Raw genomic sequence first — 21,380 nt, forward strand, 5'->3', positions numbered from 1 at the left:
TTTTGGTGGCGTTATGCTCCCTGAATTGTATGTGGGCATAGTAGAGAGACTACCTCTACAGACAGATCAGGCTGAATGTTAATGTATGGTAATGTTCTTGTTGTTAAGGGGTTTTATGGATCGCTCCAAGTTTTTGAGTGGGAGACCTGTCATTTGTCGTTGTCCTTGGCAGGTGCATTTTGTGTTTATGTTTAAATTCAAATACCTGCAGGGGGGCTTGCCAGGAGTGAGGATTGACATGGCTCATCAACTCGGAGAAATATTTGTCTGCCTCTCACAAAAAAGAATGATGAAAATCATGCAAACGGGGCCATGATATTGTTCCGCTAATGGGTATTTTGAAAGTGGTTTAAACAAAAACATGTAACCATCCGGCCTTGAGCAGTCGCAATTACAGCAGGGGATATAAGAAAAATGCAATTTAAAATAAATAACAGAAACAAAAACAGATTCAATGGTTGGCGTATATTCCAATCCGCAGCCGAAAAGGCAACAGCATTGGTACAAAACACCAGCGTCCAGCTCAGATAGGACGGTGTAGAACTGTTTCTCCGTGGGAGAAGATGTGACATTACGCCCGAGCTGCTGACTTTGGAACAGGGTTCGAGTCTCGGTATCAGCTCGTCATACAGTGATTCTGGCAAAACAAAGTAATCATCCCAGTGCCTAAAATATATATATATTCCTGACACCTTCGGGTAAAGTCCACGCGAGATAAAAACTCCTAAATAAAAATTATAAACCGAAGCACGCATGCGCAAAGTGAGTGACACGCGTAGGGTGTGCACAGCAAGACGGGGGCGGCACGAATACACAGGCAGAACCTGCATGAATCGGCACCCCTCTGACGTAGGGGTGTACAAAACGACGGGGGTGGAAATATAGTTAGAACACCGGCCTCCGGCTTCCACTGAGCAGCAACCAAGCAAGCGTTCACTGGGTACGCTGTATAGCTAGGCATGCGCGACCATAATAACGTACTCGTCTCAGCAGGGAGGCTTGTTTTCTTTCATGGTCAAACGAGAGCCTCGTGCCAACCCAGGAAGTCCGCAATCGTGTTGAGCAAAAATAGATTCATAATCAGACACTAGACGGGTTTCCTTTGTCTTCTACTTACAGGCATGCAGGAGATAAATCGGCGCTAGCGTCCAGCATGCTTTGATCGCCGCGTCCCTTGTTCTGGGCATGTGCAGTGCATCAGACATGGCGTTACTCTATCCTCTAATTGTTTTAAGCCACAGGGACAAAGCTGTTTGTCTGGTGTCCGATCCCTGATACTGACCTGCTGGTCAGCTCCATCTCAGGCACTAATCCGAACGTGTAGTAATCACTACCAGGGGATAAATGGCACAGCTGAATAAAGAGGTGAGTTGTGGCACGGGGAGGGGTCCATTTGGAGAACACCCCCAGGCGCGTGTATGGATTTACGATGTACATGTATTTATTTGGGAGGTGAGCACTTTTCCTTCAACACCAAGATACAAGTGTGATAGCCAACCTTGATTGGAGCCACGTGTTGCTAATTCATATCCTAGAGAGTAACAATATAATTATGGATGAATGGGCAGGTTTACAGACGCTGCGCATAAATGCAAGCAGCCGCACAAACAATGCCGTTTTACACTTGACACAAGTATATTGCTTGCCTGCGTAATAGAGGAGATCATCAACTTCTGTGACTGAGAATACCTCCCCACTCAACCTCTCTGGAACTGATGAACATGACTAGTCTTATTCACTATTTGCACATCATAAAACTCTGAAAACAGAAAAAAATGTATTCACAGTAGGCATATATGTATCTCATCAGTGAAACTCTGACTGATACTATGGGGGAGATGCTCAAACATTTTGTGCTGGGTTAGCGTCACAAAAGTTAGCAGCAGAAATTGTTTTTTCAAGATTCACTTTCTAGTGCAAAACTTGTTTTGAGCCGAGAAATCACCAAAAGTGACACAAAGGAGCGCAAAACTCTGCTTTGCATTGCTTTGGTCAAGGGGGCGTTATATGGGTGGCACATGGGCGTTCTTGCAACCACCCATGCCTTTTGATGCTAAACCCTATCTATTAAAATTAGTAGACAGGGTTTAGCACCAAAAACTAACGTCACTGAAAAGCAGCTGTTAAAAAGAGAAATGTTTTCATTTCTCCTTTCTTTTCCGATTTTGCATGTCTGCTGCAATGTACAGCACACATAAAAAGAAACGTGTTTTCACTTGTCTAGCTATAGTATTTTGTACAGGAAGGGTACCCTTCCTGTAAAAAACCTATGGTAGACTCAGGAATGCACCCTAGTACTATGGCGCTGAGGTATGCGCTGGCTCAAGGCAGCTGAAATCTGCACCAGCGCTAGGGAGAGGAGAGGGTAGAGCCATATCGCTGTGAATATGGCTCTCTCCTGTTCTCTCACCAACACTCAACCCAGCACAGCATTTTTGCCTGCTATTCTGCGTTCCATGTTGCCTTCCAGAATGTGGGCCATAGTGACACTACCCCACCTGGAAAAGGCCTGTGCATCATTGTTTCGAATTCACTTGATATGGATTCAAATAAACTTCCAGAAAATAACATGTCATCCAAGTGTTGCTCAAATATTACAGGGGACTGACCATAATATTTGACTGTGACTCAAATTTTCAAGGGTTTTACGCAGTGTGCAAGCTTTATGTGAAAATAGCGCCAAAAAGCACAAGGCACCAATTGTAGTCAATGCTCATGTTAGACTGGACCTTGGCAGGATTTGAGTGTTGCATAAGTTGCGAATTTGGTATAACTCTGCAAGGTGTGCTTTCCCAACTACAGGAGAATTTGGTTCAATACACCAGCGATGAATGTGAAAGACAGATTATTGTAGCCCTGAAAAGAACTATTCAATGTTTAATTGACATAGAAGTATTGCTTTTGAGTAACTAACAAACCTGTAAAGGTATTGTCGCATCACACACATTGTACTAAGAAGAATAAACACTTTTAAGTTAAAAGTCTTTATTAGTACAGAAATAGTCTGTTTCTCAGTACATCTAAAACAACTACGCAGAATATTATAAAAACAGCAAGAAGACGTTGTAAATAATGAGAATAAATTGAACATTTCTAGCATTGTTAAAATGTCATTACAAATGTCATCTAGAACCTAACACCCGAACGTCTACTTCTATGCGCTATACTAAGAGAGCATGTAAGGCAGAGCAACTTGCAGTCTAGAATTTCTTAGGAAGAAGAGACACACTGCATAGTTTGTTGACTATCTAGTATAACAGAACATACTAGTAATGAGCCAGATGAAAAATAAGCGATAAAAAAAAAATGCAGCACGATTCCGGTTAATCCATTACAATTATATGCATCGCACATACATGACCCGCGAGAGAATACATCGCATGGAACCCCAATAGGTCCAACTCGTACTTTAGGTGCCACGAGGAAGTGGCTATTTGCACTTGGCTTGGGAATGCCCTGAGGTCAGTAGCTTCTGGACGGAGGTAGTGGAGCTGATTAGAGGCCATGTGAATCTACAAGTGCAATTGGCACCCACGTATTGCAGTTTGGGGTTGATACTAAAACCTAAAAAACAAAGCAGGATGGCATATAGACTCCAGCAACTACTATTGGTGCTAGCAGAGCGCAGAATTGCAATTGTGTGGATGGGGGTGCAGGCGTCCGAGATCTCGGCATGAATACAAGATGTGCGTGAATGGACACTAGCTAAGGAGGTGCACATTAAGAGGTGTCGCAGCAATGAGAAATTAGAGGACGATTTAAGGTTTTGGATGGAGCTCTGCCATGACCTACTGCCTGACGGTCTCCAGACAGGTTCCCAAAGTGCATCAGTAGGCGGTAACCAGGCAGGATCTGAAGGGTAGGGGGTTTAAATGTCCTTTATACCTGGCCATTGTTTTTGGAATGGGGAGAATTGTGGATGGACCAATCCCTAGAACTGTAACCACTATGATGTATGACTCCATGATTCTTATTGCACACCTGTATCTTGTTATTGTGTAATACTTTAAATAAAGTTTCTAAAAAAAACGCAAACTTTAAACAGAGTCATACAAAGAATGTTTTTCATTCTGGAATTTTGTGGTATGTTTACGGAATTAATTGTTGCAGTTGGTCGACTTTCTTGTTGAGTTCACTCCTCATCAGAGTACATGTCAACATCATCGGGTGCACATGCAGTATACATATGATCTTTATGAAAACCACAGAGAGCTTGTTCATAGTCATTAGTCAATGTATTTTAGGGACCAGCAATTGGTTGCTTGTCTTGGGCATTCAGTAGTAGTTGCAGCTTCTCCTCAGGTGACTTAAAGGACAAAAGCGAGTCAAGCCACTCATAAAGAGCTGCATCGAAAAGTGCCAATGGTGATAACAATCAAACTGGATTTGTATAGCATCACTGTCATCCCTAAGGGTATCTGGGCATTGAGGCTGTAGGGGCTCTGTCGAAAAGCCAGGTCTTCAGTCTCTTTCTGAAGTCCACCAGGGAACAAGCTGTTTGAAGGTGAAGCGGCAGGTTGTTCTAGGTTTTGGCAGCGACCCCAGATGCTGCGATGAATGTTGGGGGTGTGCACACAGGCTAGCGAGGAGGAGCATAGCTGTCTTACGGGCTGATGGAAGCGGAGCCAGTGGTTGATGTAGGTCAGTCCTTGATCATGTAGAACTTTGTAGGCGTCCATCAGGATCTTGAACTGGCATCTCTACTAAATGGGTAGCCTGTCGAGGTTTATGAGGTGGACGATGATGTGGCTTCATTTTGGGAGGTCAAGATTGAGTCTGGCAGCAGCACTCTCTATCGTCTGGAATCCCTTCCCTGTCTCTGCCCTGTCCTAGGTAGCACCCTTTAGACGGGACACCTGCATTGTTTGGCATTGTTTTTGGTACTCATTCAGAGGTTGAATATCTGCTTCCATATCAAGATAAGCCACTGAGTACTGTTCCACATGTAAGTCCAAAGTGATGTCAGTTGCTCAGTGTATGCACCAGATCACAGTTTCTAATTGTGTAGCATCTATTTTGTGAACTGTGAGCATCTAGTACTCTCTGAGTTCAGATAGCCAAGCATGTCCCAAGTACATGCTAGACTCTCTCTCCAGCTTTGTTCATCTGGATAGGAGCTCTCCATGTTGTTGATATACTTGTCAGAACAGGAGAAATGATGATGATACTGCTGTCGATTAGCAGTATGATGATTGAAAATCCTCCAAAAAGGCTGGAGAACAGAGAAAGAAACAAGCATGGTGAATCCTTTAGGTTTTGCCTATGTGTTTATATATGTGTTTATTCTTTTTGTATTTTAGCTTGGTGAGCAGTTGAGCAATATAAATTAAGGAAAGTGTAAATGAGGTGCGGGTGAGGGGGGATAGAAACACCCGGGAGTAGGGAGGGGGTGGGAGGAGGGTGGGTGGGTTGAAAACAACAGTGGAGGTCAACGAAAGAGTCTGCAGGGACATCCACTCTCTACGAGTACAAGGTTGAAATGAAAATAAAGAGTACCAGCGGCTAGTAATACAGTGAAATCATACATATGAACACCTCCCGCGCACCCGTTAGTTATTGGGTGGTGAGTGCTTAAATATGTGAAGCAAGGACATAGACGTCTGTGGCAATTCCCGGCTTGTGTGCAGTGAGCCATATTCCAACCACTAGATCAGGTCAAACCAAAATGGCACCTCTGTGGTGTAATAAGTAAAAATAAGGATAGCGCAAGTACTGTGCACCAGAGAGCAGACAGGGGTTGGGTGGAGGTCCACGAAAGAGACCACACTCTCTGCAAATGCATAGCTTAAATGTAAATAACAGCAACCGATGTGTAGGCAAGACCTAAAAAGTGCTACAGTGAGGATACTTTTGGCAGTGGTGGCCTTTGTTAGTCGCAAGGTAACTGGATGGAATGAACGGGGCATATTAGGGGTGAAGTGCCCTTGGTAGGACGGGGGACAATGTAGATTAATTTTGATAGAGAACGTCCTGGAGTAATAGTAGATGAGCATGTTTAGAGTAATTTTGGGGTGATATTGTTGCAAAATGTACTAAGTGGTTTGTATCAACTGGGGAGGGAGGCAGTCTAAGTTAGATGTACATGTTTGGGATAGTCTCAGGGGGATATGGATCTAGTATGGTGGGGATGTGTGCAACAACTGGAATATATACTGTGAAGCGTGGTATAAGTACATCCTTTACCGGGCAAGGCAGTCCAGCTAGAGGCTGGCTGACCAATGATGACAGCTGTGCAGGTTGTGATGAGCGTGGTACGAACTACTACCATCCATTAGAGTCCCCTCTGACATATTGATGATCAGTTACTTTATCACAACGCAGGCTGACAAGTTACTTCATCCGCCAGTGCAGCGCAGTAAACCCATCCACCTAAACCTGGAATGGAGCTATCTTCCCCCCCTTTGCTACGTTTCTTCGCCAGTGTAAAGCGAGGGATAGGTTTGATAACAGCTAAGCCTTTAAGAGCCATATAAACAGAGGTGTACCTCTGCCAAGAGCTCAGCCTATAAGAGCTATGTAAACAGAGGGATAGTTCTGCTAAAATCTGAACCTGTAAGAATTGTGTAAACGGAGGGATAACTCTGCTAAGAACTGAGCCTTTAAGAGCTGTGTAAACTGAGGGGAAACTCTGCTAAGAGCTGAGTCTGTAAGAACACAGTAAACAGAGGGATAATTTTGCTGAGTCTGAAAGCTGTGTAAACAGAGGCATATTTATGCTAAGAGCTGCAACTGTAAGAACAGAAGTATGTCTCAGCCAAGACCTGAGTCTGTAAGAACTCAGTAACCCGAGGGATAGTTCCGCTAAGAGTTGAGCCTGTAAGAACAGTGTAAACAGAGGGATGGCTCTGTTAACCCCTGAAGCGCTGCCGTCGGCCAACGGTCGTCGCGAGCGCTACCTCCCCAGTGCTGCGCACGACCGTTGGCCGACGGGCCAGCGCACTTTATTCGTACGTTCAGCACTGGGTGCTGAACGTTCTAAGCAGCTAAGGTGTTAAGAGATGAGTCTGTAGGCACAGTGTAAACAAAGTTATAGCTCTGCTAAAAGCTGAGCCTGTAGGAGCTGTATTATCAGAGGGATAGGTCTACTAAGTGCTCAGCCTGTAAGAATACAGTAAATAGAAGAATAGCTCTACTAAGAGCTGAGTCTCTTAAAACAGTTTAAACAGAAGGAAAGTTCTGCTAAGCGCTGAGGCTGTTTAAGAGCTGTGTAAACAGAGGGATAGTTCTGCTAAAATTTGAACCTGTAAGAGCAGTGTAAACAGATGGATATCTCTGCTATGAGCTGTATCTGTAAGAGGTGTGTAAAAAGAGGAAAGCTCTGCTAAGAGCTGCTGAGCATGTTAGAGCTTTGCAAACAGAGGGAAAGCTCTGCTAAGAGCTGAGTTTGTATGAACAGTTTAAACAGGGATTGCTTTGCTAAGAGCTGAGCCTGTAAGAGCTGTGTAAACAGAGGGATAGTTCTGCTAAGAGCTGAGCTTGTAAGAATACAGTAAATGGATGGGATAATTCTGCTGATTCTGAAAGCTGTGTAAACAGAGGCATCGTTCTGCTAAGGTCTGAGCCTGTAACAACAGTTTAAACAGAGGCATGGCTCAGCTAAGAGCCGGGTCTGTAAGAACACAGTAAGCACGGAAGAGCTCGCACTACCCAGTGGGCAGGATTAGCCTGAACTCTGGTTCACCCACTCAGGACTCCCAGAAGCCTCTGCGCAGTGGGGCAGGTGTGCCAAGGGGGAGACTTCTGCCCTGAGGGTGCTTAATGAAACGGGGTGCAATGCCACAATTTAAGGAGGGCGGTACAGGCTGTGGTGGACAGCAAGATACCAAAGCAATATGTGGTAGGACCTGCTAATAAGGGGGCCCCCAGCCCAAATGAGAGGGGAGCGTAATGGGAAGATTGGGGGAACGAGATGAGGACCCAAAAGAAATAGGAGAGAGAGCTGCCATGGGTAGAGGAGCGGAACAGTAAGAATCCCCGCAAAGTAACTTCTGGGGGATGAGAGTGAGACCTCAAAGCAAGTGAGAACAGGAATTGCTGAGGGGAAAGGGGAGAGGGCAGAACCCCAAAGAAGGAGGGGCAAGATGGGAGGAGTGGAGTACAGCAAGAACAGAACCTCAAAGGAGGGAAAGCAGGGTCACTACATTCATAAAATTGCTAAAAAGCACTACTTTTTAGCAGGGCTGGCAAAATGAAAGAAAGTGTCCCGAAGGCCACAACTCCTGATATGGCTATGTTTGTCACCTGGCCGTTTTTTTTAACCCCATGCGTGCGCATGACGGAACCACGCCGTGATGAGCCACGGGCGGTGTGTGATCATGACGGCATGGTTCCGTCATGCAGCTGCTGCTCCGCCCATGTGGCGCTAATTCCCTGCCTGTGCGGCTGAATTAGTGAGCGGGCAGGGCTGTGTCGGAACCACGCCATCATGAGCACACGCCGCCCGTGACTCATGACGGTGTGGTTCCGTCTCGAGCATGGAAGCGCCGCGCTCACCCCCACACCGCAGCGAAATTCGTGCCGCAGCGAAGGCGTTAATGTAAAGTCTGTTTATTGAATATAAGACAAATAACACAAACCAAACAAATTGAAGACTTATGTCCCTGTAAAGAAAGCATTGAATAAGCCCACATTCCATGGTACATGGCATAACAACTTAGCAAAAGCAAACATATCGAGATCTAATCCATGCGAAACGCTATCCGGTTTTACATAGTAACCTTATATTACAGTGGGGGGAACGAAGCTCGCTTGAACCCCATCTCCATTTATCTTGACAATAGAACAATTCCAGGGAAAACAGAAAAGTACAAGTTTAGAAGTGAACACACAAGGCTCCCAGTAACCCCAATATTAAACATGAGCTTATCAGTAGTGATGCAGTGGAAGCATTGGGGACGCTCTGTGCATGACAACGCAGTGTCTAAATTCTGCCCTTTAACTGTGGGGGTCCTTTAATTAGGAAAGCAACTGGGAGCTGTCATTAAATATATATAAAGAATAAAGTAAAAAATGGGCTTAATGTGCGATTCACACTAAGAAGAAGAGAGGAAAGGAAGGATGCGCTGAAAAGGACCAAACTCTGGGGCAGGAGCTGGGGGGTCATCAGAATGTAGAAAGCCAGGTTGTCTGTCTTAGATGGATCATTCCGGGGAGTCCGGTTTCTGGCCCCTAGAGTATGATACAAGGGAGTCTTCAAACAGTTGCAAACCCCAAAGTCTGGGGGGTACCAACCGGGAATGCCTGGACATAGCGAAGTAGTGTATAAGGGGCTGCCAAATTTGGGTGAAACGTGTATCCGTATGTTTAATGCAGGCGGTAAGCAGTTCAAGGACTAAGACGTTCCACAGTCGGAGAAACCAGGTGGCAATAGGGGAAGGGGGTGGTTTCTTCCAGAATAAAGCTATCGACTGTCTGGCCGCTCCTAGCAAGTGGTGAATCAAGCGCCAATCTGTGTATGTCATAGCATTTAGTGTTGAGGGCTTAATGCCTAAAAGCATGACTGACGGGGAAGAAGAATAGGAAATCCCACTACCTCTTTGAAATGGCTGAGGACCTCCTTCCAAAACATCGTGAGATTCGGGTATGACCACCAGATGTGAATAAAATCACCTCTATCCTTCTGGCACATCCACCAGGTCAGAGGGGAGTTTGGGAACATTTGTGTTAGGTGGGTTGGGGTGTAATACCACTGCATCATTAACTTATATGCTGACTCGCGTTGTGGCATGCTCTGGTATATCTTTGGAATATCCCGCCATAGACGGGCCCACCCTTCAGGAGATATCTCCCCTTCTAAGTCTGAAGCCCACCGCGTCTGATATCCATTAGACGTGGGTCGCTGTGAATGCTGTAAGACAGTATAGGTATTAGAAATTAGACCCATCGATCCCTCGAAGGTACGAACCAGGGTTTCGAAGGCAGTAAGTTGTCTAGTGGCTTCCTGGATGTAGGTTTGGGAGCTAAGCCAGTGACGTATCTGGTAATATTGCATACATGCCCCCCTGTGAGTTGAAACTTTTGCCTACATTGTTCGAACGTGAGGAAGTCACCGCCCTGAAAGAGGTCCTGAATAACACAGCATTCACCCTCTGTCCTTCTACTAAATGCCTGAGGCTGCAATGCTGGGGGGAACATAGGATTACGAGCTATAGGTATATTAAGGGATGGGAATGCAGTCAGATCCCTGGAAACCGCTAACTTGTCCCAAATCTCTAGAACTGTCTTTGTAGGGGTAGCTATATAGGCGCTGCGGGATTCACCCCTTCCGGGAGCCAAGCCAGGTCCCTCAAAGGTCTACAGGATACCGCTTGGTCTAGGTGGAACCAAAGTTTTTTTGCTTTCGGAAACTACCCACTCCGTTATATATCGAAGGTGACAGGCCCAGTAATATTCCAAAAGGTTGGGGAACGCAAGTCCACCCCAGTCCCGAGGCAGCATTAAAATCTTGTTAGAAAAGTGTGGTCGGGATTTCCCCCATATAAATTTAGTACAGTCACGTTGTAGTGCAAGGATATCAGCTTGTGGTATTGGGGTGGGCAGGGTCTGGAAGAGGTATAGAATCTTAGGTAGAAGGGACATCTTAATGGTATTGATACATCCCAACCAAGCAAGAGGGATGCCCTTCCATATATGCAGTTCCTCCCGGATGGCCTTCCGACATCTAGGCCAGTTAGACGAAGTCTATCTCAAAAGTGTAGGGTTCGGCGTGGCCAAGATGGCGGCGGAGTAGGACGCGCTTTTCGGTCCCTCCGGTGCCATTTCTATCACAGCTTTGAATAGCTCCCCGCAGTGTGCCCATCTATGGTCCGGGTGGGTTGTCGAGGGCCCGGAAGCACCTTGGAGACCTGGGCGGCGCCGTTCTCCGGACCCGACAGCTTTCACCGCAGGCGTGGAGAGGTACGGCCTGTGCGATCTGCGCATCCCCGGGGTCGCGTGGCAGCAGGGCGGAGCCTGTAGTGCTCCTGACGGGCTGCCCGATACTCCAGTGACAGGAAATACAGAATTGGCGCTTCCACCCCCGGCCAGTGATTACAGGAGACAGCGAGGGAAGCTCGGCATCGCGGACATGCGGCTGGGTGCCCGGAGGTGGCCGACCGCCCTCTTCCTCAATCCTGCAGAGGCGAGGTTCCGACCCGGCAGAGCAGAGGGCAGCCGGCGGGACGACCCCCCCCTCCCCTTTTTCGGTCCGCAACTCAGCGGACGGGGCTTGGGCTTCCTGGGGTCTGGGCCCAGAGACCTACCAGCCGGGGCAATGGTAGCGCGCAGGGCACCCCGGAACTCTGACCGCGGGGCCTGCACAGGGACCACAGTGGAGCATCGCCGGACGGCGCAAGGGAGAGGTGAGGCCTACGGGGTCTAGGGCGATTGCATTGCGCCTGGGGCTGGAGACCTATGAAGCGTGTCACTGACCAGGTCTAAAGCGGGAAGTGTAGGGCCTAGCGTTGCGGCCTGATTCCACGCTGGTTGTGAGGCAGCCTGCATTCCGGAGCCGCCTCCTCCCCCCCACATTGGCCTTTTGCGGAACGGAGCGGCATGGATCTGAAATACGCCGAAACCACAGAGGTGGATTGCGACGACCTGTGACGTCGGCGCGTGGACCCCAGCAGCCGCTTACACCCCATGCTGGCTGATATTGGCGCTCGAAGTGTAGTGTCGAGATACACTGCGAGGACACAGGGACGGACCTTGGGTCACCTCACGTTAGCTCCCGTCAGGAGGCTGCGACGTGGTGGCGAATAGGCCCAAAAAGGACAGGTTGCCGAAGGAAAGCGCCCAGAAAGGCACACAGCCGTCAACGTCACCGGTCTGTGCTGAAACTCCACGCTGCGACGACCCTGACGCGCCAGCCACCAAAGCCTTTATGTTGGAGCTTTTTACAGCGATTAAGGAGGACATTACTGAGCTACGCTCCCAGCTAGCGTCGGACCTGAGGGAGATGCGACGTGATGTGGATGCGGTGGGGGAGCGGGTCGCGACGCTGCAGGAGCATGACTTGGGCACCGCGGAAGATGTGCACCGGCTACAGCAAGATGTCTTACGCCTCACGGAGCAAAACCTTGACCTCCAAGCGCACACGGAAGATTTGGAGAACAGGTTTTGTCGGAATAACATACGGATACGGGCAGTACCGTGGAAAGGAGAGGGGACAGACCTGCGAGACTACGTGGAGGCACTCTTCCGGCACGTCCTGAACGATGAGGAGGTACGGGAAATCAAGATGGACAGAGTGCACCGAGTTGGCCTTCCGAGAGGTCCCAAGGCTCCGCCTCTGGACATTTTGGTTTGTGTCCATGATTATCAGCTCAAAGAAAGAATTTTGAAGGAGGCGCGCAATCACTCTCCCCTAGAATTTCGTGATCATCGGCCTGTGCTGTACCAACCCTTGCGGCCTCCACCCTGGCTAAACGCAGAAACTTCCGTCCAGTCACTACCTTCCTACGAGAGCAAGGGATACCTTATTCGTGGGGGCATCCGTTCAGACTTATCTTTAAATGGAAGTCCAAACTTATTCAGATTCGGTCGCTAGAGGCGGCCTGCGAACTCTTGGGATTGGACCCAGCTAACAACCCGACTGACACCAATGTCTCCCCTTCCCGGCAACGGCGCCGTTCCCAAGAATGGCAGAAGGTCGGCGAACAGACAACAGCAACGAGGCAGGATCTCTCGGACACCTTGCGCAAAAGGGGGGCAGCAGTGGCGTCCGTGGCCAGGGTGACAGAGGCCACAACAGACGCGTGAGGACACCGTCTTGAGCCCACATCCTGTGGGCGGTTGAAAGGTGCCGGAGGGAACCAACCGTTGGTTCCAGAAGAAGACCCTGCTGGACGTCAGGGGATAGCGGATGAGGATCGTCTGTTCCACCTGTGGGCTTCTTTCTTTCTGTTTCACCAATCATCCTCGGATGATGGACAATAAGTATGTTTCGATTTGTTGGTTTTCTTATGGTTTTCTTTCTCTTATTTTCAGGGGCTCTGTTGGGTAGGGGGGAGGGTGTGGGAGGATGGGCAGGTTCCAGGTCCGGAGACGTTTTTGGTGCTGCATTGGGTGACCCCCATTCCTACAGGTAGGGAGCGTGAGTTATGACACTTCCTGCTAAGCAGACCGCGTCAATCAGGGAGGCTCTGGCTAACAAGTGACACAGAACTTAGAGGGGCTCCAGTTCCCCGTAGAATGACCCATGCCCCCGACTGAATTGAGGGTGCTCACGCTGAATGTGCGAGGACTTAACTACCCGGTGAAACGGAAGGCGATACTCTCCCTTCTGGAAGCCTCCAAAGCAGACATTTGTCTGCTGCAGGAAACACACCTTTTACAGAAAGATTGCTCCAGGATGCGGTCTCGCTGCTTTCCGCACCAATTTTACTCCTCATCTCCCACTAAGACGGCCGGTGTGGCGATACTAGTGGCCCAACGATTCAGGGGGAAGGTGCTGCAGAAAGGGGTGGAAATGAAGGGGCGGCTGTTGTCCTATAAATTCTCCCTAGGGGGCTCCACTTTTTCGGTATGCTCTATCTATGCTCCGAATGAAGGCCAAGAGAAGTTCTTACATACAGCCCTCACGGAGGATGCCGCACTGCCTGACCGCCACATCCTGGTGCATGGGGATCTGAATCTAGTGACGGACACTTTGCAGGACAGGTCAGGGCAGCGCTCTTCGCAGGCCGGTACACTCTCTATAGAGGGATTCACTAGACTAAGGGACATGGGTATGGTGGATTTGTGGCGCAGCTTTCACCCGGGCAAGAAGGGATAACATACTACTCTGATGCTCACAAGACCTATGCACGCCTCGATCACTTTTTAGTTTCTTCCCCTCTACATGCGCTCGCTACGGGGGTTGAAATCGCGCCTGCGTCCCTGTCTGACCATTCCCCCGTGATGGCGGTGTTCGCCCTCCCCCGATTGCCCGAACAACACGTTCCTGGAAACTGCACGACACACTACTGCACCGGGCTGAAGTGGTTGAAAGGCTTAAGGGGACTGTTAGAACTGGCTATTTCTGGTAGGCTAAGGCTGACGCCAAAACCAGGCAGAAACCACCATTCTAGTCAGGGCAAGGAAGTCACACGCCAAGATAACCTCTGCTCACCCCCTTGGTAGCTTGGCACAAGCAGTAAGGCTAAACTCGGAGGCAATGTGTAAAGCATTTGCGCCAGCGCACAACAGCAACAACATACTAGGCACACCACAAAAGGAACTCCACACAAGGTTATGTAAAAATAACTTTTGTATTGTAAAAACACATCAGATAAAATCACACATGTACATTGTGCCAAATGGCACGGGCAACGTTCATAAGGGATTATTTACAAGACAGGGCCACATGGGCCACTGTCAGAATCAGATATAGCACTTCTGGAATAAGAAATAATAAACATAAAATGGTAATCAAAAAGATCACAACCAGTATCCACTGGTAACAGAAACCAGGACCTTACTAGGACCACCTGTACTAAAAAGAACAACCACCTAAGAATAAAATACATTTAGGGGTATACACAAGAACACATTACCCATGATGCATGAAACACATTCAGAGGAGTAATAAAGAGAAGCACATGATGCCTAAAACATTCAGAGGTGTTAAGAATAAAGCACACGATGCAATAAAATACATTCAGGGGTGCAGCGCAAGAAGACACATGATGCCTAAAACATTCAGAGGTGCAGCGCATGGAAAGAAAGACACATGATGCCTAAAAACATTCAGAGGTGCCAGAACAACACAATAGCGCAAAAACACGCAGTAGGCAATTACTATTAAAAACATAGAAATCACATTGCGCATAACTTACATAAGCCACCACCTGTGTCAGTCCCTAGGCCAACTGGCCTTGTTGGGGCTCAGGCACCCTGAGTCTCAATGTCAGGGTGCGCTGCCATGCAGCGCCAGTCCAAGAACAAGCCTAAACGTAGCAGGTGCCCACTACTTGCTGGGCACCTGGAATCATCCCAAAACCTAAACGGTGCAGCTGCCCACTAATTGCTGGGCAGCTGGGGTACTTCAAAACTGCGCCAGGGCCCTCACTGACCCTTAGTGGTAAACTGCGCCACTGCTGGAGCCACACAGGCTCTGAAAGCAAACACTGCGCACGTTGGAGCCACACAGGCTCTGGACATCGCACATGTCCCAAACGTTGGAGCCACACAGGCTCTGAAAACACTTGTGGTGCTTCTGAGCCTCTCAGGGCTCCGGAAACAAATAGGGCGCCTTGAGCCTCTCCTGGACTCTCAAAATGCACATGCGGCGCTTTCTGAGCCTCTCTGGGCTCTTGGAACCAAACCTCTCGCAGGCAGGAGGGGGCGGGCACCGGCAATGTGCCCCGACGCCCCCCCCCCCCAGCTAAAATGGCCCCCTGAGCCTTCTCATGGCCCTAGAAAAACAACCGGGCTGTCGGAGTCCCCCTCGGGGGACTCTGAATCACAAGTGCCCCCAAAGGTAGGAGCGGCCCACTCAGCACACGGGGCCGCTCTTGGCTTGGTGCCCTCACTGGCACCACATCCGTCGCTTCCCCCCGGAGCCCTACTCACCGGCTCTGGCGGGGGAGGCTCTTCTCCTGCATCGGCGTCAGCACTTCTCTCGGGGGCGAAGGTGGGGCTCTCCCGGACACATGGGAGCCTCGCTGCCCTTGCGCCGGACTTCCCTCTCTCCCCGGGGTTCTCCCTTCACTCGGGAGCCCCGGGGAACCCGGCAGCCAGCTTCCTGTTCTCCTCTCGCCCTCTTCTCTCTCGGCAGCCTCTCCTCTCGGCCCGGGCTTCCTCCACGCCGCACAGCTCACGGTCCACCAATGAGATTGCGGCTCCCACAACGAGCCTCCTCATGCACCCGGGAGTCAGCCAATGACAGCGCGGCTCCCGGGACAAGGCCCTGTGACGTAGAGCTTCTGCGGGGCGAATCGGCCAATCGGAGCGCGGCTCTCGGGGACAGGCCTACAGCAATGGCCAATCAGAGCACGGCTCTTGCCGAGGAACGGCCAATCAGGTCGCGGCCCCTTCGTGGCTTCGTCCACGGCCCCGGAGAGGTTCTCTCAATTAAAAATTAAGCGAGGTGGGCACTCGTAAATAACCAAATAATTACGGGCCAGAAATCTCAGCGCTTCCAGCGCTATAAGCGAACTAAAGCGCTCCTAAGCGCTAGAAAGTCCAGAAAGAGCGCCCTCAAGCGCTAGCAACAGGAAAAAGGCCTCTTGAAGGAAAATGCAGCTTCTCCATGCTGCCAATGGTCCCAGAGCGTCCAAGGGACAAAGCAAGGTCCCCCACTCAGCCCAGCAAGGCAGAGGGGTCCCCCAGGAATCCAGGAAAGTCCATCAGAGGTCCAGGGGCTGGGCAGGGCCCAGGGATTCCCCTGAGCCCCAGCAGCAGCATGCCCCTGGCAGATTCAAGTTAGAAACAAGAACAACTTGGAAGGGGACACAGCCCCTTCTTATACACAGAAAAGTCTTTGAAGTCTTTGTGTAGGCAGTGTGAGAACCAGCTAGAACTTGTTATAGGGAAGTCCTGTCAGTATCAGAGACAGAGGTGACAGTCACCCAGCGGGAGGTGGAGCCAGCTTTGTAGTCAGGCAGGCACAGCCCTTCACTATCAGGTGCCATCTCCTCCCACTTCCCTGGCAGCAGATGCTGCCTTTCATCCATGGGCTGACTCAGACAACCTCCTGGGCTCTCCAGCCCCTGTCACCCTCAAACCAGACAGTCAATCCACAAGCAGGCCCAGGCACTCCTGACCCAGGCTCACCAGCCAATCACACGCCAGACACAAATTACACAAATATGCCAACCTCTAAAAGTGGCACTTCTAGACTAGACACACTCATGCCGCATATACCATTTCGCAGCATTCAGTCTCACGAGTTCTCTCATACCACACTCACCCCTGCACTCCCCACACATCAGGAACTACCATGGGCATACATATTCCCCATTCATTCCTATGGGAGGGCAGGTCACTCGCCAAACATACACAGAGAGCTCAAGCACTTTACACTGTACCACAGTGAAAAAGTGCGCAGAGGCCTAAAATCACCAACACCAGGTTCCAGAAACAGGCTAGGAAAAAGCAAAAAGTCTGGGGGTGAACCTGCCTAAAGGGCCGGGTCCAACACAACCCCCTTCCAGCCAATACGCAGGGTAGACCAATCACTCCACTGATGGGCTTCCTTGCTTTGGGCGACAAAACATGGACACGGACACGCACAGCAGGGACACCTTCCGGTTCCACGCCACTCTGAACCCACCTGGTTACCTCCAAACAATAACTCTCTGACACAACTAGGATACCCCAGTGGTACTCACTAGTCATCCACAGCCAGGACCAGGCAATAGGCCATCCAAATATCACAGGTCCTAACCAATCCACAGAGCGGGGGGTAGTAACCCCTGGCACACAATAGCCATTCTCCACTCTCTCTCTCTCTGTGGCTTCAACTACCACTGATCCAACAACCTAGGGTCCACACCCCCAGGCTGACCAGAGGTCACGGGCAAGAATGCCCAACCCTACCTCTACTTCTGGGTTTCCGCACCCTCACAGAAAAGCACTTCACCAGAACACAATTCTCCTACCAGATCAGGACCTCACTCCATCACTGGTCTACCACCTGGAAACTATTCCACTTATGAGGTACAAAGCACACAGCACAATCCCTCTTCAAGCAGGTGGGGGGACACAGCACACAGCAAAGTCCCCTTTCCTCTACCTTAGTGGGAACAACAAACTGGAGGTGAGCCCCAGAACACACAGCAAGGGCAGCCCCCTCAGTCTCTTCAGCTGATCCACATTGGCAGAGATTCCTCTTGACCTAGAAGTTTCCTAATCTCCCAACCTAAGATCTAAACCCTCAGGTTGCACCGGGGTCAGAAGTAAGGACACCGTCCCTCTGCACCCCCTTCCAGTTCCATGACTACAGGCCCAGTATGTCTCAGGCTAAACAGAGCACACGCCAGCGGCGTATCAGCGACACACTCTCCTCCAGTACTCCCTATCACAGGGTAATTCTCAGTATGTCCCAGGCTAGACAGAGTACACGCCAGCGGCGTATCAGTGACACACTTTCCCTCAGTACTCCTTCCAGGTCAGGCCACAACCCCAACCCGGCTTTCCCCCCTCCTCGGGGAACGACCTCCAGAGGCCCCACAAATGGTCAAGCACTCTAGACGGTCAAATGCTCAGCGAGCCAGGACTTCTGCACCCTCCACTTAGGAGCAGTACTGCCCAACACTAGGACCGCCGGAGTTCTGGTTACAGACACTCCCCGTCCTCTAGACACAGGAAGATCCTCCTCAAATGACCTATGTACAGCTTAGGCCCCTGACCTGGCGCTCCCTTAGGGAACCCTCCAGGCCCTGAGATAGGGTTTCAGGCCAACGTGGGACACACCGTCCCACACTCACTCCGCCTCCACTGAGACAGGGCGTGAGCCCCTACACCCCTACCATACTACTGAGACCTAGCTGGGTTACACATGAACCTCTTCCCCTTCACAGGATCATCAGATACACAAGCCACTCCTTTTAGAATCACTCCCTAATGCCTCTGCAAGACATCTAGCACACCGCCATACATCCACCTTCTTGTCCAGTGCCTCTGCAGGACCTCCTGCACACCACCAGAGGTACACCTCACGTGCAAGCTCCTTTAAAAAAACTCACACCAACTCCTCCAGTTCAAGACACCACTCATCCACATACTCCCCCTCCAGACTGGTGAGACAGTTCCTCACTGCCCCTGACTCTCAACCTGTCACCCTCTTACTGAGCACCAGGCACCATACTCTTGGAACTGGGAATGGGACTTCACATGCACTGGACACATTTAAGCTGCCACCACTGGATCCTACCATACTGGGGAACCCAGACACATACACTACACTCAGGGGATAACCACCCTCCCAAGCTAGTCATTTCTCCTCACACTCCCTCTCTTCCATCTACCCACACAGGGACAGGAACAGGATTGGACACTGGACCCAGCAAGGGATTCCTAATCTATGGGAACCTCCCCCTCTACTGGCGTCCCGCCCTGTCACTTTCTCTCATCTGCCACTAAACATAAAGCGCAGGAACACATTTGAAAATGACACTCGAGGAAAAACAAAATCAAAAACAATAATCCCAAACATGTGACTATCTAAAAAAAATTGCAGAGTTTTGTAATGTAGCCAGTTGTCGCTGTGGCACTGCGCAAACACAAGTCCAAATCCGCACCGCTGACCAACAATGTTAGAACTGGCTATTTCTGGTAGGCTAAGGCTGACGCCAAAGCCAGGCAGAAACCACCATTCTAGTCAGGGCAAGGAAGTCACACGCCAAGATAACCTCTGCTCACCCCCTTGGTAGCTTGGCACAAGCAGTAAGGCTAAACTCGGAGGCAATGTGTAAAGCATTTGCGCCAGCGCACAACAGCAACAACATACTAGGCACACCACAAAAGGAACTCCACACAAGGTTATATAAAAATAACTTTTGTATTGTAAAAACACATCAGATAAAATCACACATGTACATTGTGCCAACTGGCACGGGCAACATTCATAAGGGATTATTTACAAGACAGGGCCACATGGGCCACTGTCAGAATCAGATATAGCACTTCTAGAATAAGAAATAATAAACATAAAATGGTAATCAAAAAGATCACAACTAGTATCCACTGGTAACAGGAACCAGGACCTTACTAGGACCACCTGTACTAAAAAGAACAACCACCTAAGAGTAAAATACATTTAGGGGTATACACAAGAACACATTACCCATGATGCATGAAACACATTCAGAGGAGTAATAAAGAGAAACACATGATGCCTAAAACATTCAGAGGTGTTAAGAATAAAGCACATGATGCAATAAAATACATTCAGGGGTGCAGCGCAATCAGACACATGATGCCTAAAACATTCAGAGGTGCAGCGCATGGAAAGAAAGACACATGATGCCTAAAAACATTCAGAGGTGCCAGAACAACACAATAGCGCAAAAACACACAGTAGGCAATTACTATTAAAAACATAGAAATCACATTGCGCATAACTTACATAAGCCACCACCTGTGGCAGTCCCTAGGCCAACTGGCCTTGTTGGGGCTCAGACACCCTGAGTCTCAATGTCAGGGTGCGCTGCCATGCAGCGCCAGTCCACAAACAAGCCTAAACGTAGCAGGTGCCCACTACTTTCTGGGCACCTGGAATCATCCCAAAACCTAAACGGTGCAGCTGCCCACTAATTGCTGGGTAGCTGGGGAACTTCAAAACTGCGCCAGGGCCCTCACTGACCCTTAGGCGCAAACTGCGCCACTGCTGGAGCCACACAGGCTCTGAAAGCAAACACTGCGCACGTTGGAGCCACACAGGCTCTGGACATCGCACATGTCCCAAACGTTGGAGCCACACAGGCTCTGAAAACACTTGTGGCGCTTCTGAGCCTCTCAGGGCTCCGGAAACAAATAGGGTGCCTTGAGCCTCTCCTGGACTTCCAAAATGCACATGCGGCGCTTTCTGAGCCTCTCTGGGCTCTTGGAACCAAACCTCACGCAGGCAGGAGGGGGCGGGCACCGGCAATGTGCCCCGACGCCCCCCCCTAGCTAAAATGGCCCCCTGAGCCTTCTCATGGCTCTAGCAAAACAACCGGGCTGTTGGAGTCCCCCTCGGGGGACTCTGAATCACAGGTGCCCCCAAAGGTAGGAGCGGCCCACTCAGCACACGGGGCCGCTCTTGGCTTGGTGCCCTCACTGGCACCACATCCGTCGCTTCCCCCCGGAGCCCTACTCACCGGCTCTGGCGGGGGAGGCTCTTCTCCTGCATCAGCGTCAGCACTTCTCTCGGGGGCGAAGGCGGGGCTCTCCCGGACACATGGGAGCCTCGCTGCCCTCGCGCCGGACTTCCCTCTCTCCCCGGGGTTCTCCCTTCACTCGGGAGCCCCGGGGAACCCGGCAGCCAGCTTCCTGTTCTCCTCTCGCCCTCTTCTCTCTCGGCAGCCTCTCCTCTCTGCCCGGGCTTCCTCCACGCCGCACAGCTCACGGTCCACCAATGAGATCGCGGCTCCCACGACGAGCCTCCTCATGCACCCGGGAGTCAGCCAATGACAGCGCGGCTCCCGGGACAAGGCCCTGTGACGTAGAGCTTCTGCGGGGCGAATCGGCCAATCGGAGCGCGGCTCTCGGGGACAGGCCTACAGCAATGGCCAATCAGAGCGCGGCTCCTGCCGAGGAACGGCCAATCAGGTCACCGCCCCGGAGAGGTTCTCTCAATTAAAAATTAAGCGAGGTGGGCACTCGTAAATAACCAAATAATTACGGGCCAGAAATCTCAGCGCTTCCAGCGCTATAAGCGAACTAAAGCGCTCCTAAGCGCTAGAAAGTCCAGAAAGAGCGCCCTCAAGCGCTAGCAA

At 50.2% G+C, this 21,380-nt stretch overlaps 1 protein-coding gene across 2 annotated transcripts in view; it reads left to right on the forward strand.

Annotated features, from left to right (window-relative positions):
• The first annotated feature begins 935 nt into the window (after positions 1 to 935).
• The window catches only part of LOC147676775 (zinc finger protein 777-like), a 623,696-nt gene continuing 603,251 nt past the window's right edge, over positions 936 to 21,380 (forward strand). Inside the window, exon 1 of one of the 2 annotated variants that reach the window (XM_086945208.1) lies at positions 936 to 1,365. In XM_086945208.1, coding sequence (XP_086801334.1) covers positions 1,345 to 1,365 — 21 coding nt within the window. In that variant the 5' untranslated portion in view covers positions 936 to 1,344. The remainder of the gene's footprint in view (positions 1,366 to 21,380) is intronic. The other variant, XM_086945209.1, reaches the window with a different exon arrangement.

The sequence above is a fragment of the Lissotriton vulgaris genome, chromosome 12 (genome assembly GCF_964263255.1).
Source record: "Lissotriton vulgaris chromosome 12, aLisVul1.2, whole genome shotgun sequence".
NCBI lineage: Eukaryota > Metazoa > Chordata > Amphibia > Caudata > Salamandridae > Lissotriton > Lissotriton vulgaris.